The sequence below is a fragment of the Haliotis rubra genome, unplaced genomic scaffold (genome assembly GCF_003918875.1).
Source record: "Haliotis rubra isolate DU_JTF1 unplaced genomic scaffold, ASM391887v1 Scf195, whole genome shotgun sequence".
NCBI classification, from domain to species: Eukaryota; Metazoa; Mollusca; class Gastropoda; order Lepetellida; family Haliotidae; genus Haliotis; species Haliotis rubra.
Genome location: NW_025765947.1, coordinates 1040862 through 1060346, shown reverse-complemented (window position 1 = coordinate 1060346; position 19485 = coordinate 1040862). Strand labels below are relative to the sequence as shown.

The 19485-nt window shown below is 39.8% G+C and overlaps 1 protein-coding gene across 1 annotated transcript in view; it reads right to left on the bottom strand.

Moving 5' to 3' along the window:
* Window positions 1-18800, bottom strand: part of LOC124274848 (spondin-1-like) — a 129375-nt gene extending 110575 nt beyond the window's left edge. Inside the window, exon 1 of the mRNA XM_046710214.1 lies at window positions 18124-18800. Within this exon, the coding sequence (XP_046566170.1) occupies window positions 18124-18364 (241 nt within the window). The 5' untranslated portion in view covers window positions 18365-18800. The remainder of the gene's footprint in view (window positions 1-18123) is intronic.
* Between the last annotated feature and the right edge of the window lie 685 nt (window positions 18801-19485).

Sequence of the window (19485 nt, the reverse complement as noted above, 5' to 3'; positions counted from 1 at the left end):
TGAGACCCGACTACGCCATTACTGAAATCAAGGATATTCACCAGGCTTTCAATAACATTATTTAGAATTATGGAAGCCGTCAGAGAGTTGACTTGGAAGTGTCTGCATATCCAACACAGGTTTCGTGGAGACCTCTCTTCCCTGTTGCCTGAGAGCTTCTGGCAATTACCACAAAAATCTTTGCTATGCTGTCTTCAGGCATGACTAGGCAATAAATAGGAGTCTATTCAAAACGTTTATTAAAAATATATGATTGATAATAAAGCAATGATCCACTGTATACTAGCGTAAATAATAACATAGGGGGTTCTTACCGTAGGTTAGTTGTGCAAGTGGCAGTGAGCTGTGTAAAACATTGTCTATGTATAAAAGATGTACTGGTACATCCTAATCGGGTCATGGATTACCTGCCCTTGATTCACTGTGACATCTTCGCCTGCTGAGAACATCGCACACAGACATGCTTACACCACTTATCAACAAGATCCAACTCAATCATTCACATAAACAATTTTTTCGCGGTATTAAAACAGAACAATAACAGCATTGAAGTGAATTATGGGTAGATGGGTCAAAGGTCCATCTGTACCCGCATAGCTGAGAACCAAGCCATTCTCGTCACATATTTCCTAATGGATTATGAAAATCCTTTTCAATGCAAATATTTATCCCCAGAAGTTTGCAGTAATTAACTGGTTTCATGCTTGAAATGTATTTGAAATTAGATATCTATAAGCCTTTTAAACCACAGTTAATACACATATCTCCCATGGCCAAATTGAAGATGCCTAATTCAATGAAAGCAAGATGAGCTTTTTGAGATTCCACGTACTCCGATTTTTATTTACCTTTCTAATGCACCTGGCTGGGCTGTATTGAATCAAATTCTATGAATTTTCCATGATGGTTTTGGGCCTAAAGTTGTGTAACAGAAGTCTAGTGCTGTAGTAGTACAACAGACAAGAGACATTTAAAAAGAATTAATCTAAAACATATTTCAGTGTAAAGATGTAATAGTGTTCAAGTCCAGTCATAAAATATGCTAATAAATAATATTCCTAACACTGAAATGAATGAAAAAAAGTATTATTACTTCTATGAACATATCGTTTCAGAAAGAATTTAAGAAATTTAAGAATGAACACAGACTTGTTTAATGAAAAAACAGAATCATGCATACAAATGTTATGACGTACTTAACTTTTTAAAAATTACCAAATAGACTTGTGAAGAATTAAAGAATTCTAAATATGGCATGCCACAAAATCTGTCATGTGGAAAATAGCAGCTGCAACTTACACATACCTACATCTATGTGGTGGTTAATTTCATTGCTAAGGAAGAGCAATGGGGAGTGTAATTGACCACTGAGGCGGTACTGAGACATAATCCTGACTATAAAGATAATGGAAGGCGAAGAAGCTTATCCTAACTCCAGTGGACACACCTAATGGAGGTCTCAGACCATCAGGTCAGACTGGGGTCATGTTGGAATAAAGTTGTGGACATGCACTAGCTCTGACTGGCTTAAGACATGCTGTGCAAGCTTATCAGCTGGTTCTGACACTGTCCAGTGCAACTGGACAACAACCTGCCAGGTCTGGGATGGTCATTGCCAGGTGACCAGCTGACACAGGTTGAAGGCCAAATATCCATACAGGTGAACTTGGAGCTTTGGAGAATGAATGTCTAAATGCTTTGTTTAATGCCATAGTCAGCTGTATTCCAGCTGTCTTACCTAAATGATAAGTGGCTGGACTAGGCAAACCAGTGCTGGATGAGTGAGTGGGTTGGGTGGGATATATTCTGTAGCTTTCCAGTGCATGGGTGGAGTGAGTGAGTTTAGTTTTATGCTGCTTTTAGCAATATTCGAGCTATATTACCAAGGGGACACCAGAAATGGGCTTAACACATTGTACCCATGTGGGGAATCAAACTCAGGTCTTTGGCTACCTTACCACCCCTGTATGGGTGAAAGTTTAAAGTAATGCATGGTTCAGTCTGAGTTTTGACTTAAGTCAGAATTTTTACTCAAATTTGAGAAAATGCATTTCCCAGAATGAACTGAAATCAATATCAAACTCGAACATAGTAGACAATTTGAGTTTGGTGGATAGATTACTTAAGTTGTTTGGGCTTTTTTATTTAAAAATGCAGTTGAGTTAAAAATTCAGCTGTTTCAAATTGTCAAACTCAGTTTGAAATTCAAGTAAAAACTTAAGTTTGTTTCGAGAAATGGGAGCCAGGACTTGAAACCACAATCATAGTTTCCTGGCATTTTCAGTTTTGGTGGTAACACAACGTTTCTCATCATACACCTCATATATGTAACACAACCGCTCTCATCATACACCTCATATATGTAACACAACCTTTCTCATCATACACCTCATATATGTAACAGGAGTCTTATTGTACACATTAACTGTCTGGACAACAAATAGAACAAATATGATGGTCTGATGGTCAAATGCCATAAAGCAATTAATCATGGCCAGTAAATATGAGAACCAAGGTGTTCCAATCACCAGGAGCAAAATATGAAATAACAGGACAATGTAATGACAGAACATATACTGAGGACAGATTTTAACAGATTGTTTTTCATTTACCAAGTTTCAGTTATTGTGGCTGTTGTCCCTTTTGCTAAGTTAAACAATTAATTTTAATCAAAGGTTTTATGTCACTTTTAGCAATATTCAACCAATATCACTGTGGGGGAGACCAGAAATGGCCTTCACACATTTAACCTAGAAGGGGAATTGAACCCGGGTCTTTGGCATGATGAGTGAACACTTTAACCACAAGGCTACCCCACCTCAAACCCTGCAGTAATATCAGGACCAATGAAACAATTCACCAATGTCATAAGCATCACTGAACACATTCAAAATTCAACCAAGCAAACAAAACAATGACCATCCCAGCTGGAGAAGTATTAACAAGCCATACCGCCCACACATCAACAGCTTCATCACCATGTCAAGCTGCCCATAATAATGTCATAGACCCCTTGACCAGGCTGACCACCAAGCCCAGCATCCTGCAAGACCAGTCAGACCAACAAGACCATTATTTATATGCTGCTTTCCTTGTAGTCACACCTGCAGTCTTTAATTACTGGTTAATCTGGTGTGATGTCCATCACCAGAGAAATACAGACAGTTTATGGTTTGAGTTGATGGGAGATTCAGACTGGCCAGTCCAAGCATCTACTCCTTGACCCAGCTGTGAACCACACGAAAATACTTACTTCCTAAATGTATCATTACTTAGGACTTTGCTGAAGTTAACTTATCTTCCGATTACCGAAATGACAAAGTTTGCTATAATTTGTCTCTATATAGATTAGTTCCATGACAACTGAAACAGCACTTCGTCTGACGAACGGGATGACTAGCATCTATTTATCTATATATAGAGCAACCACAGTCATTTTCCGATTCTGTAATGCTCAAGATGATTGTATATACTCTCATGAAAGATTATCCCTAAGCATGAATGTTTTAACAATATGTATTTATGCTGCAATATTGAGCTAGATACAAACAAACTGTAAATTGTTTCTAGACCAGACAAACCATTGATTGATATTATGACAGATTCAAGCCATACAGGAAGTGATGACATGCAATTAAATCACATGACCGACCTCTGACCATGCCTCCAAGACTCCTCCAAGACCCTAAGAATAAACTAGAAAAGGATTCCAACTCAATTCAAGAATGATGGAGCATGTCTAGATTGCCTATGCCATGAAATCAATTTCCTTTTGAAATTTATTTAGTTTTTCTTTATCTGGATAAATATTTATCAAAGACTATATTTCTTGGGCTAAATGTCAATGTCTTACCAACAGTATGGATTATTTGGGGCCATTAAATTGTGATCCCATAAGATGAGTAAAATAAAATGGTAAACAAATTAACAAGGGATCAGTGTATTTAATTACAAATGACAGTATTGTGTTGAAACTGCATCTGATTCTGGTAGGGAGTTGAATAGACAAATGCTTAGTCTCTGAATATATATAATTTTGATAGTAACAAACAAGCCCATTTAAATTGAAAAGGAGCCCAAGGCAGACATGAGATTCAGAACCTGAACCTGGAGAAATCTAGTCTTGCTTTATTTAGGGCTTTAGCATTGCAGGAGGGCTTGGCAGTAGGGAAAATAATGTGGTTCAGGGACTGTGAGACAGACTAGGAGTTGAAGAATACTGGCTCATCATGTAACCATAGTGTATAACATCAGATGCGACTACAACATGGAGATGTACTACACACAAATCTCTAGAACAATCTTGTGTAGACAGTATTGCATTACTTCCACTAGACTTGCACAAGTCTCTACGGTAATGATTAATAGTTTAAATGAACATTTCTATAAAAAATATAAACAACAGACTGGCATCCTTTATAGTGTCCCTTATCTAGACTTGCCTCTTTAAAGGATAGATTTACAATACATCCATGGGCTTAGCATTCAGTTCAGCCTTGGAGCAAGGCTATACTTCCACTTCTAAGCAGGGTAATGAGATGAAGGCAGACTGTCCTTTAGCATGCTACAATCAGTGGTGTGGTATCTCATGCAGACCGTGAAATATAATGTGTATGAAATATCCTATTTAGGTCTCAATACTGTGGCAAGTTTCAAATTCTTTAGTTTCGGAATTGAAGAGACCGTATGTGCACATTTTCATTGCACATTATAATACAGGTTAACATGCAAGAATGCACATACACGCCCATATGCACCACAGACACAAAATTATTTGAATTTTTAGAAAATATCCGTATAAAATGATATTCTTTATGAAACAGTGAGAGTCAAGATCCGGTTAGTGTTTTTAATAATTATAGAGTTATTAGTGCCTCAGTGCAAATCCTAAATATGGCCCTGGTCTTGATAATACACTACCTTCCAAAAGGTGAAGGGGTCAGATTGCCTTATTATGTAATGATAAAGATTTTCTTAGGTAACTGGGAGAGAACCCACCCACGTCCTTACGTTTTCTGTTTATAATGTTTTCTGCCAGACTGGGGATTTTGAGTTCAGGAGGAACTACATACCAACATTGTGTACTTCTAGCCACTCCTGTCATGATTCACTGCATATCCTGGTGCATTTAGCCTGCACGGACAACATGTGCATTGTGATAATGCCTTCCTTACAACTACACTCACTTTCATGCTATTTCCTTCCAACTACTTACAATTACATACTTTACACCCATAATTCGAAGCAACGTTCTGTGGATGGCATTGTGTCTCTGCACCAGTTGCCATGGGCATCTAGAGCGCCATCCAGTGCATTCACATTACAAGCGATTTATGGGCAAAGTGAGGGTACAGTGTTCATCAAATGACTGGTTCGGACAGTTTTCTACGATTGCTCTACACAAAGTCAGAAGATACAATGTTCGACGCCTTATGCCGGCCATTGTCGGTGACCCGTCAATTCCATGGTTTTCTAAAAGACTTAATGATCCATGAAACGTAATGCTTGGCTTGTTTCCGGAAAATACAATGATGATACCTTTGCTTATCTATATCACTGTTTAACCTAATTTCCCTGTAGATCAACCTTCCTAGCTGAACGGATTTCGTCTGTGAACCAGCATGACATTTACGATATGGACATTCAGTGTTTTTAACACGATGTATATCATACATTTAATAGCAAAGTGCAACAAACTAAATTTCGATCTAAGGGCAGAGACGTAGCCCAGTGGTTAAAGCAGTCCCTCCAACCAGGAAGACCTAGGTTCCATACCCTGAGATTCAAAAGCCCATTCCTGATATCCCTTCTCATGACATTGCTAAAAACCGCAAACATTTCAATAGTTCTGCAACAACCAGAGAGTGAGTGAGTTTAGTTTTACGCCGCACTCAGCAATATTCCAGCTATATGGCAGCGGTCTGTAAATAATCGAGTCTGGACCAGACAATCCAGTGATCAACAGCATGAGCATCGATCTGCGCAATTGGGAACCGATGACATGTGTCAACCAAGTCAGCGAGCCTGACCACCCGATCCCGTTAGTCGCCTCTTACGGCAAGCATTGGTTACTGAAGATCAATATTCTAACCCGGACCTTCACGGGTCAACAACCAAAGAACAGTCTTAACTTGGAATACAAATTTAAGAGAAACGTATAATTATGAATTACGAATATTACTTCTACTGGATGACGAAAGGGAAGACCGTGATATTTAGTATTTGATGATTTCAAAACTAATGTTCTTATAACGTAGTTTTCTTTAGATAGTAACACGTGCCATTACATTTAAGTATTCCTACAACGAACACGTGCAATCCACAGGGGCTTGTAACGCTAAACACTGCCATCAAGGTATATACTGTCACTGACGGGGTCATAGTACTATATAAAAGGATTTTAGCGTTACAAGCCCCTGTGGTGCAATCTTGATTATGAAAGTTACGATTAGATTTCAAATTCAATATAGAAATGAGTTTCATGAGCCTGTATAGTCTTGTAACCGTCTGACAAACGGCTCCGGTATATTTTCGGCGTGGAAGTGTACCTGAACTAAGTCTTGCCAAAATATCACCACACAATGACATAGCATTGTCAGCATTCCAGCATACGTCATCAGCAACAACACCCGGGTTCGGCGCTATAGATTACGACGTTGGCCATCACCTTCAGCGTCCGTTACCACAAGGTCAGCTGAGCGGTACGTTTATAAGAGCAGAAGCGCATACCTAAATTCTGTTAACTCTGAACAGTTGGCAGTACAGGCAAGTACTGATCCAAGCCATTTGAAACAACTTTGTACACTAACTCAGATATCATGATATGATCTTGCAGTTCATTATTAACCTTAATACCCAACGTCTCCGTGTCACACCTGGCGTGCATTATGACGTCTAGACCCAGTCACGCTTGAAATATGCAACACCGACGTATCCGTCTTCAAGGTATTAGTTTTATTGTTGTACTGTTGTTGTTTAACGCCGCACTCAGCAATATTCCAGCTATATGGCGGTGTTCTGCACGTGTCAACCAGGTCAGCGAGCCTGCCCACCCTATTAGTCGACTAGCATGGGTTGCTGAAGACCAGTTCTAACCCGGATCTTCATGGGTGTCAACGTATTAGAAATAACATCCTTCTGTGGAACGAAACATAAAAAGATTGTTTGTTTTCGTTATTTTCCATGCTTTAGCTTTCTTAAACCGAAATTCAAATGTAAAATTCAAATTATTCTTACACTTATAGATTCCAGACTCTACCAATCAGGTCGATTACGTTTTCTAACTTTGTACATAAGTCAATACAAAATTCAAATGGATGCAGGGTACCGTTTGAAATCCTGTGTGCTTCTAAACGACGTGGAGAATATGCTTATATATGTTGGCCTTTCCCAGCAATCTTATACTAAAATGTTAACTTTGCTAAATGTCAAATATAGTCACATAACGACTATAAAAAGCTCTTTATAACAGTTTGACTTTGTGATCTTGAATTCAAACTGAAAATATTGACTTAGTATCACCGACAGGAGGCCATTGTCCGCGGTCAGCTTGGCTCTGTCTTTAACATGCGGAACCGTCAACGTCGCACACAGGTAAAACTTGTCAAGTCTTCTGACTATTTGCTATGGTCAAACACATTAACACGGTTAGACAAGTGAAACGACCAATCACAAAAAACGTGTTTGCATATAGGCGTCAGGACGGGAAGCTGGGGTCAATTTTCTAGCACCAACAACCCCCTTCCCCCTTAAGTCCCCCTCCACTTTATTTCTTTCATTAATTCAGTCTTTTCTCACAATTCTGACAGATTCTTTCTACCTCAATCTCCTTTGAAACGGATTTGACTTCAAAACATTTCAAATTAATCCCCATCCTTCACATTTCAACAATAGCTATACCCGTCTGAAATTCCATTTAAAAAAAAGGTTTCACTGACTTACAAACAATTTAAACACCTCGCACTTCAACCTGTTGACAATGCAGTGCAAATATGTGCAGAAATGCAGTGTCTGGGATAGTTTTTAGTGTTTTTTCATTGAGTTATTCTTCCTGGGGTATGCCCTCGTCAGCGTCTATACACAGGTATAAAACACGATGAGACGTAACATTTACACACACAGCTCGCTGCTGTTAAAGGAGGACTATGATCCCAAGATGCTGAAGATTTTATGTTTAGGCCAAGACATAGAAGTTCCAAGACTGAACTGAGACATTGTAAAGTTTAGGTCTAGACGCTGAAGTTCCAAGACTGAACTGTGACATTGTAAAGTTTAGGTCCAGACGTTGAAGTTCTAAGATTGAACTGAGACATTGCGTAATATAGACAACTATTTTGTAAGTTAATAAACAGACAAAGTGCCAATTACCCTTGATTCTTGTCTCTTGTCGAATCTGTTACAGTTCCCTTTTAGTACCTGAGTCTACTCTCTTACAGTTCCCCTTTTATCTCTTAGTCGACTCTGTAACGGGCCCGTTTAACACCACCCGTGAAGATCCTTGTTAGAATCGGTTTTCAGCAACCCATGCTTATCGTAAGAGGCGACTGACTAACAGGATCGGGTGGTCAGGCTCGCTGACTTGGTTGACACATGTCATCGTATCCCAATTGCGTAGATTAATGCTCATGATGTTGAACACTGGATTGTCTGGTCCAGACTCGATTATTTACAGACCGCCGCCATATAGCTGTAATATTGCTGAGTGCGGCGTTAAACAGCAAACCAAGCAAGCAAGAACCGGTTAACCAGCCAGCCAGCCCCGTATAACACAACGGTCGAGGCAGTTACTGTCTCCTTAAACACAATAGTCCACTTGTTACAGGCCCCTTTAACAATTCGGTCGACTTTGTTACAGGCCTTCGAACACCCGGACGAATGTGTCCTCTTTTCCATCGCCTCTCAGTCCCCCTTTAACACCCTGTCGACACTGTTGAAGTAAGCGACGTGGGTCGTATTCCCATTGCGGGCGAACACCTGAGTTGACCTACATTCCAGCGTTAAAAACATCAGCAAGGAGCATGTGCTTATCTGATCTCAGAGATACTGATGGATTACAGCTTTGTGTATGAAATAATACTAAGTTCTGGGAAGTAGTATAATAAAACTATTGTTGGATACTAAACAGCTGGGAGTGAAATAGAACTTTGTACCGCAAAACTGTAGCATCCTAAACAGTTGTCGAGGAAATATACCTATGTACCGCAAAAAGAAATAGGATACAAAACAGCCGTGTATGATACAGACTACGCCCGTAAAACTGAAGGATACAAAACAGTCGTGTGTGAAATAGATAAAACTATGAACAGGAAAAATGTTTTGTTAAGGCGAAACTATACAAGGATATTTATCATTCTTCTCCTTCTTCTTCTTCTGTCATCGTATCCGAATTGCGTAGATCGATGCTCATGCTGTTGATAACTGAGTGTCTGGTCCAGACTGGATTAGATACAGACTGCTGCCTTATAGCTGGAATATTGCTGAGTGCAGCGTTAAACAACCCAACCAACCAATCTTCTTATGAGAACCCTATTTACCCTGTACATGTAGCTTCAGTATAACATATATATGCTTCAGTATACATGGTCGTGTGTATAAAAATAGACATGAGTATACATGTACCTGTGCCCACGCACTGACATGAGTACACCTAGTACTATGAACTGCGCATACGACGCGCACGACATACTAACTGTTACTGACTGCGGCCCTATTGTTACTACTGTTGCTACCTTGCCTGCTAGACCGCCTCCGTGGTGTAGTGGTTTGAGCGTCCGCCCGGAGCGGAAGGTCGCGGGTTCGATCCCCGACCGCGTCATACCAAAAGACGTTAAAATATGGTACTTGGTCCCTGCCTGGCGCTCGGCATTAATGGGTACAACAAGGACTGGTCGGCTCGGATTCAGTATAATGTGTCTGAGTGGGGTATTCATGCTTCACTGCGTCATGGTATCTCAGTGGGCTAGCACTATAAAACCAGCTTAAGTTTGGGCTAGTACAAGCAGCCGCACATACACATACACACGCATGCACGTCGTCATATGAGCGAAATATACTCAAGCACGACGTTAAACCCAATTTCACCTCACCTCACCTTGCCTGCTACTACCGCTACTTCCAAGGCTGGTATATTATACTCCAACAATTACGATAATATCTAAAGTGAACTTCAGTAAATATCCACTTGGATCTACAAATGATACATAAATGAAACTGTCATCAAGCAATTTCTACACAAACACGATAGATTAGCAGCGGACTGTAAACCTATCAGCGTCAGACCTCGACATCTATATGAAGGTCGCCCCAATGACCGGCTCCGTCCAGGCTGAAGGCGACTATCTCCGCCCTGATAAACACTGTATAAATCATACACAACTGAACATTGAATAAATGATTCTATATCCACTCGCTACCATCACCCTAAGTGTGAAAGAGACTTAATCTACTCTGATAATACAATTCCGATCCTGATATCTTGTGAGTCGTGATTACACATATTAATCCGTCACGGCTTACTGTTATCGATCACCATGGGAACAGTTCCTTACAATAACATGTTCATATAACATTTAACTTTTTCATGATTTTTTAGATGCTTTACAGAAGTGTATCATTTTTCAAAAGCACTGCATACGAAAGCAATGTCAACATTATATTTTATTGTCTTTATCCACTTACCAATAAGGCAATAAATTAACAAGTACGACCCACATCAGATAATAAAATATGTCCTAAATCCCAGTGGCGTAGGACAATTCGAAACTACGTGCATATTTACAAAGATAAATACATCTCTATATATATCCGATCTGGCCCTGTTTATAGTCAAGCCGTCCCTTTAACTCTCGACAGCGCCCGACCAACCCTCAGCACTCGCTGACGGACCTTGTCGGAGGAGCTACCGGTTTTCAACATTACTTGGTGATCAAGGGCTAACGTGAACTGTAAGGAGCTTGCTTGATCTGCCGACATAAACCTAATATAATGCTTGTCAACAAAATGAAGAGTCAAAATTATTTACAGAACCTTTAACGGCTCGACGAGTGTATTTAATGAATAAATATTAAAATATTACATTTTTCCGTTATGATGATACAATCAAAAGGACATAAATGCTAAATTGAACACGATTTATACACGCATTTTATAACTTAAATAAACAAAAAATGCACAATTTTTAGAAATCATCTGCTTAGTTATTCGTCTTAAAAAAGCTTTTAAAAGCATAATGACAATTAAATAACAGAATTTTGCCACTGAATATTAGTTCATGGTGTTTTCGTCTTAAAAAAGCTTTTGAAAACTTAATGAGAATTCAATATAAGATTTTTGCCACTGAATATTAGTGCATGATGTTGTGTAACATCATGCATCACCTTCAGACGAAAGTCTAGCACATGTCTGACAGAAGATATATGTAATACCTAGTATTAATCTTGGGGCATCGTTGTAATCAAACTAGGAGCTCAGTGGCTGAGCATCAATGAGCATATTCTGTAACCACTTGGCACATGGATTCAGCGGCTGGTGAGTGAAGACATGACAGGGAGGATATCCTCATCTGCCCCTGTTGTCGGGAGCCTGGATTTGTGTAATCACCCAAGACGTATCATCGTGCCACATCCATTACATAATGGGACTCTAGTTACACCCCCTGGATATCTACTTCTGGGGGTACATCCCTTCACCACGGCAGTATTAGCGTTCGAATATACTAACTATATATACTCTGACTGGAATATACAGTTGGTTGGTTTGTTGTTTAAAGCCGTACTCAATATTCCAGATATATGGCGACAGTCTGTAAATAATCGAGCCTGGATCAGACAATACAGTGATCAACAGCATGAGCATCGATCTACCCAATTGGAATATACAGATGATATAGATGAGCTAAGGTGTTATTTATTTAGATACTGTTAGTGAGTGAGTTTAGTTTTACGCCACACTCAGCAATATTCCAGCTATATGGCGGCGGTCTGTAAATAATCGAGTCTGAACCAGACAATCCAGTGATCAACAGCTTGAGCTTGGAGACTGTTAATTGAGTGTGTGTGAGTTAAGTTTTACGCCGTTTTAAGCAATATTCCAGCAATATCATGACGGGGAACACCAGAAATGGGCTTCACACATTGTACCCATTTAGGAATCGAACCCGGGTCTTCGGCATGACGAGCGAACGCTTTAACCACTAGGCTACCCTACAGTCCCAACTGTTAATTGTGTCACTTTCCACTGGCATGTACATAAGCTCATGCAATGTTAAAATACATACAGTCACGGTGTTAACATCATCGTGCCCCTAATGTTAAATCAGAATTCAGCTATGGTAACAGCCTTCGAAATAGAACTGACAAATCGTAATATAATTTCAAATGACAATTATTACATAAGGATCAATACATTTTCTCTAAATTGAGTGTTGACAAACACTGATTGAGTTGTATAACCGTACACAGCTTTTGTCCTTAAAGTATAAAGTGAAAGAAAATACATAGAAATCGAAAACGTTTGAATCTCGGTAAGCGTGTAGCCATCGTAAGGATCAATTGCATAAGCAGTAACAATTACAGCACCTTTCAGTCCAACAAGGTCTCATTGACAGCATTTCTCAACACGGTGGAGTATTACCACTGTGATTTATCGCCCTTTAATAGCCTCGTGTCTAGTAGTCGAACGGACTATTCAACTATGCAGAGAAAGAAAGTGATACCATTTGACAGTTATTTAAATTCAGTATCAATTAAAGTCGCTAACGCCATTTGAAATGAATACATTGCCTGTGAAGAAATTACATGTGTCAATGGGGTAAATACGGTACGCTTAATAAAACTGCCGATTCGTCGATTCACTTCAAACAGGTATCAATAGCGTTTACAGCAAATGGAAATGTTTCTCTGAACATTATAAAGACTTATGAAGATACACGTTCTCCGCGTTCTTCACATAACAGCCATAGATATTCCTTTTCTCAAAAGATCGATTGTAATTTGCTTTGATTAAAGATTTTACAATACGGAAACTCGGGATACCTGAAAAAACAAAATGTCCATAAGGGCATATTAAAAACTAGTTCACGTAAAAGATGGTGTTAAGCTTCACAAAAACGATAACTATCACTCAGTGTTTTAGGCACACGTCCACAGCCATAGATATGTTACAGAGCGTGGTCTATTTCAGCTTACTCAGCTGAAAGTCCCTTCAAAATATTCTTGTGTATAGTAAACGGTATCTTACTGGATGATTTAATATATTGTCATGCTTGTGAAGAGTAAACAGTGACTGACCAGGTGTCTTAAATTATCATATCACTATGCGTGTGTAGAAAAACTTTTCTCACTAGGTGCCTTTAAATCATTATGCGTTCCTATAGTAAACTGTATCGTACAAGCTGTCTCTAACACATCACCTTGCACGTGTAGAGTAAACAATATGTTACTGATGCTTTAATGCATCATAAACAGTATCAGACTAGTTGCTCTATATTAGCATATAACTATGCGTTAATAGAGAAAACGGCATCTTACTGGGTGCCTTTAATGGGGCATTATACATTCGTATAGTAAACTGTACCGTACAAGGATTCTTCGACATATCACCTTGCAGTGTAGAGTAAACAATATGTTATTGGGTGCCTTTAATATCGCCATACTTGCGTACAGTAAACATCTGAGGGGCACTTTAAATAATTCCCAGCATCGTCCGTAGAATCGGACTAAAAGATGTTGTAGTGAATAGATCTGTGGTATTTGTCATGAAAGAATGGCGATAATGTACACTGCATAATAGATGATATACCAGCCCTTCAATATATCCCCATGCCTGTGTTATTGTCGGCTAACGCGGTAAACATTTTAGTCTCCATTCATCTAGTATCATCTAGCCATAAAGCAAATAGCCTTCTTATTGCCATAAAAAGCGGAGAACGAAGACACATCGGTGATGTACAACCACACATCAATGTTGCCAAGCCCATGGAACGGGATACATCTACTCACGTGCATCCACTGAGCGTTACAGGGTTATACCCCCTCGTTTAATGTATTTTTGCTGGCTCATTGTAAAAGGCAGTGAAATAACCAAACGAGTTAAGCGTTCGAGAAATAAGAATTCTTGCTAGTTCTATCTGTTTGTTCGGGTTGTTAACGATTTCATAAAAAAACCCTCTCAGATCATTTGCTCTGATTTGATACCTCTACGGACCAGAGGAATACGGATCGGATTTGATACCTCTACGACCCAGAGGAATACGGATCGGATTTGATACATCTACGACCCAGAGGAATACCCCACCAGGATCGGATTTGATAGTTCCCCAGAGGAATACGGATTGGATACTTCCTCACACGAGGAATACAATTGAGATCTGATTTCTACGCACCATACAGGATCGGATTTGATACCTCCCACGGAACCAGAGGAATACAGATCAGATTTGACCAGAGGAATAGTTCCCTCTACTTCCAGAGGGAATACGGATCAGAGGAATACGGATTTTGATACCTCCCCACCCAAGGAATACAGATCAGATTTGATAGTTCCCCACCAGAGAAATACAGATCAGGTTTGATAGTTCCCACCAGAGGAATACGGATTTGATACCTCCTCACACGAGGAATACAATTGAGATCTGATACCTCTACGCACCAGAGGGATACAGATCGGATTTATATACCTCCCCACCCAAGGAATACAGATCAGACTTGATACCTCTACTTACCAGAGGAATACGGATCAGATTTGATACCTCTACTTACCAGAGGAATACGGATCAGATTTGATACCTCTACTTACCAGAGGAATACGGATCAGATTTGATACCTCTACTTACCAGAGGAATACGGATCAGATTTGATACCTCTACTTACCAGAGGAATACGGATCGGATTTGATACCTCTACTTACCAGAGGAATACGGATCAGATTTGATACCTCCCCACCCAAGGAATACAGATCAGATTTGATACCCATAGATATCAATCCAGAGTAAAGAATCTGATTTAATGGGCTCGAGTACGTGACAATTGTCCCTTGCATTATTAGTGAGGACAGCTCAATCGTCATAAACCCTACTCAGTGATGCAGTCCAATTAGACTGTCTGGACGTATCACCACTATGATTACATAACGTGTGTGCGTTATCCTCCCCGCTCACGATCCTCAATAAGTGATAAGCATGGTAAGGCCTGATGAACCCCTCCAGAGTCCATCTGTCAGCTCCCGAGAGACCCTCTAAACGCCGCCATATGAGAACCCAGTGAGCAGAGACTGGGATTACAAAGGTATTGATTAACATTTGAGGGTTACTCAAGCGGAATAGTGATTATACTGTGATGTCACTGAGATTCCTGACAGAGATAAATCCAAGATAGATGCTTCTGAATCAGCTGTTTATACAAGGTGTAAATGAACCACTTTACTCATTCTGTGTACAAAAGCTGGCATAGCAACACCAAACGTATAGTCGGTCTCACAGTCCCTGTACCACATTATTTTCCCTTCCGCCTACCATCTCTACAATGCTAAAGCCCTTAATTAATCAAGTCAAGATTTCCTCGGGTTCTGAATCTCCCCTCTGACTGGGAATCCCTTTCAGTTTAAATGGGATTATTTGGTCACTCTCATAATATATATTCAGAGACTAAGCGTTTGTCTACTACTGACTGAGTTTGGTTTTACGCCGCTTTTAGCAATATTCCAGCAATATCACGGCGGGGGACACCAGAAATGGGCTTCACACATTGTACCCATGTGGGGATTCGAACCCGGGTCTTCGGCGTGACGAGCCAACGCTTTAACCATTAGGCTACCCCACCGCCCGTTTGTCTACTAAAGGTGCACCCAAATGCCTACACGATTTCATCAATTTCCTGAAGTTCTTTACCGGAAAACGAAATTGCGTGATGTTTATGAAAATTTGTATGACACAATGGCTAGTGGAGAAAAAAGGCGAAATGTTTGTTAAAATATTGAATTTGAGATCTGACGCGTGACTGCAACATATGTGCATTTACTTTAACCACCAGCCCGAAAACAAGCCAGCGCTCTTTGAAAAGATATTAATGATAGACATGTAAATAGCCCGACGTGTATGTGTTGGAGCGCCACAACATCACACAACATACTGATCACAACACACGGCGCGTCACACCCAACGGTCACAGCGCTGCTGTCGTTTATGTCATCCACAGGTCAGGAACAGAGTTTGATATCAAGCATGTATATACTGAAGGTCAGAAATAAAGCAACACGTGAAATCAGCAACCTTGTGTGTTGCTGTTGTTATAAACACATCACCTATTGTATATGTGCGGCTTTGATTGAATCGTACTGCAAATGTCCTTCCTAATACGTAAGTCTTCTCAAAAAGGTTGCGTTATTTCTTTCCATAAGCATACATAACGAAAAATCGTTGTTTTCAAAAGTACAAAATGTATTACCATTATTAACCATTCAGAAAGGAAACAATCTCGTCTCAAATTAACCTCGTCGTTAAATGTAACTTGAGCTGTGTTACTCAAGACCTCACGGTATTCACCGAGAATCCAGATCACACGCTAATCGCAGTGTAAACTACAAACATGTCCCTAGCATTACTCTACAACTATCTTTCACAAGCAATATGAAATTCGTTTTATGAAATTTATTTCGCTGTCCCCGTGTCACTTCAATCCTTTGACTTTATGACTTTATAATTTGACCTAAAACGCTTCGGGGTATATAGATTAATTAATACGTTTCCATTATATATACAATTTAGCAATGAAATGTAAGAGCCACAAGCAATAAGTCAGCTTGTATTCAGCATTAACATCAATACTATTACAATGAGATTCGGCTCCTGTGTCTTGTTCACGGTGTATCACTAGTATAACTTCCACAGGTCACTAGAATGTCCTACTGGGGGGTTAGAACATATTTCTACAAGGACACCAGAATTCTTGATATTTGCCAAATGTACTCATCCGTTTCAACGGCGACGATTATATTCACCAGAAGAAAGGCATTTAATGACGTGAAACTAATCGTACAATACAAGTAAGTTGTTGTCACCACGAAAACAACAGACAACCATCGTCAATGTAATACACCCTCCCATCTATACTTTATACTGTATAAACACTAGTATCAAGTCAAGTCTATACTGCTACATGGGGTCTATACCACCCATTCCTAAAGCAGCTCTAACGTATAGTAAACAATAACCCTGCTATTTTCAGAGAATATTCGATGGCACTTGCTCAAACATGAAACAAAACTTTTCTTTTAAGCCACGTTGCGTATATCGCCTACACGTAGTCCTTCCTGTATAGCGGGGTTGTTTTGTGCAAAGTAATGCAGGGGGAATGTGTGCTACGGGAAACGCTACCGAGAGTCGGTACTGACTACACATGCCTGTGGTTGCCTGTGTATCACAGACTGACAACAATACACCGTACTAGTCACGTGTCATGTCAAAGCTGACACAATTCATGCACAATCCAATACAGGCACTTCAGTGCATTAACGGAACGATGGCTCGGCTGTATGTAATTTAATTTCACTTTTGTGATTCTATTCAAAAAATATTTATATTAAAATCGAACATTTGTATCGTTAGGAAGATCTGTTTTCATTTTTTACTGGCGACCAACCTGGCATTATATTTAACTGAATATGTTCTATGAACATAGGTATACTAAATAGTTTTAATTAACATACATAATTGTACTCTTCTATAGCAGACTTATCGATTGGCCGGGCAGAACAGCACGTTAATATCATAACATAAACTAACACTGTGTATGATGTGTGGTTGAATTTATAGTATGTGGACGAGAGCGTGTCCCACTTCCGATAAAGCTGCAAAAAATGGCGAGCTAACACGTTTTTGAGTTTACGCTTATCTATTCATTGGCAAACTGAAGGCCACTTTGCTGTTAAGAAAATATTCAAATTCCTCGACACTGTATTAAGTGGATTTCTCGGGGCAATGTTGTGCGTGATTCTGAAACTGTGTGAAAATTGTCGTCTGCTACCTGTGATTGTAGTGGCGCGAGAAGTAAACAGTCTTCAAGACAGTCTACAACCAGGTTCTTCAGAAGTGCCAAAAAAGTGTATAATTTGTTGAGGGATTGAACTTACCTGTGTACTGTTCACCTGGTCGATATTTCGTGATGTCCGATTCGGTGTCACTTTCGATAGTTATCTTAAATCCATTATTCCCGGATGATATCAGCTCGGTAGTGTGAATGGGCAATCGGGCACATATCCTCTTTGCATAGTCATATGACTCGGACACACGTGCCAACGCGATCAGCAATAAAACACAGGTAAAAACACACGGTAATCCTTTCACTCGCGACATCGTGTTCAAGTTCACCATCAGTCGACACTCATCTAGCCGACCACAAAATCCCGAGCTAGCCTTGTCTCCGTACAGTTATCCACAAACACCACGAAAACTTGTGTACACCCTATCGGTAGTTTTCATGCATAGGCCGTAGTGTAAAGGCAGTCAGTAGATATTCCAAGGCGATACGAGTGTCCTAGTCGGGAGATCTCTCATTGGCTTACGGTCACTGCTAACTCCGCCCCTTTCTTTCTGACGTCACAGATTATGAGCATGTCTGTCAGTTTATCACGACAAATACACATGTACCATGCATCTAGCCGATAGCGGCCAACAATTGATTGTAGAGCAGTGGAACATATGATCGTTGGGTTAGCGAAATCAACGGAGATATCCAACCGAACGCTAACAGCCTTATGTCTAAGCCAAGCACACGGTCCACGATTCGATAGACCCAGTTAGGCGGGCAGGCACACGTCTTCTAACAGCCTATTAAGAGGGCAGCACAACCCTGACAGCTACATCATCTAATGTTGGTTGTAAACATGTTCGTAAACATTTGTAATTTTCTTTCGACACGCAAATATTGATATTCATTGTTCAATATGTTTGAAAATGAACATTCGGTGCTTAAGGAACATTCACCTGATAATCGTTGTGTAATTTCGTCATTTCGCTTGATCAGACATCAATGCTCACGAATTTGAAATAAGTAAAGAGACGCTCGAAGATATCAAATACCAAACGACATCAAAGGCCATGTGATAGAAAATGCCCCATATGCTTAAACCCTTAATCATAATAATGCTTCTTATAACATAGACACGCTCTGACTGCGTTCCATCCGAGCGAATTCTTATAGACCAACATCCCTATCTTTGTATATTTTAAAATTCACAGTCATGTAATGATGTGTCATTACAGAGCTACCTTACCAACAAACAAACAGGTTGTAAATATTGTTGACGTCTGACTTAAAAAAAACAAACGCCCTTTCATGATTAAGGAATTTTTCTATCCATGACTGATGCTATTTAACTTATCTTTGTTGTATCATGCTGACTTCATGTTGGCATCTTAGAGTTATTGTGTCCTACCTGTCTGTTTGTTTGTGAAGATTGCACTGTAAAAACCTCTATTAATTTCCACAATCT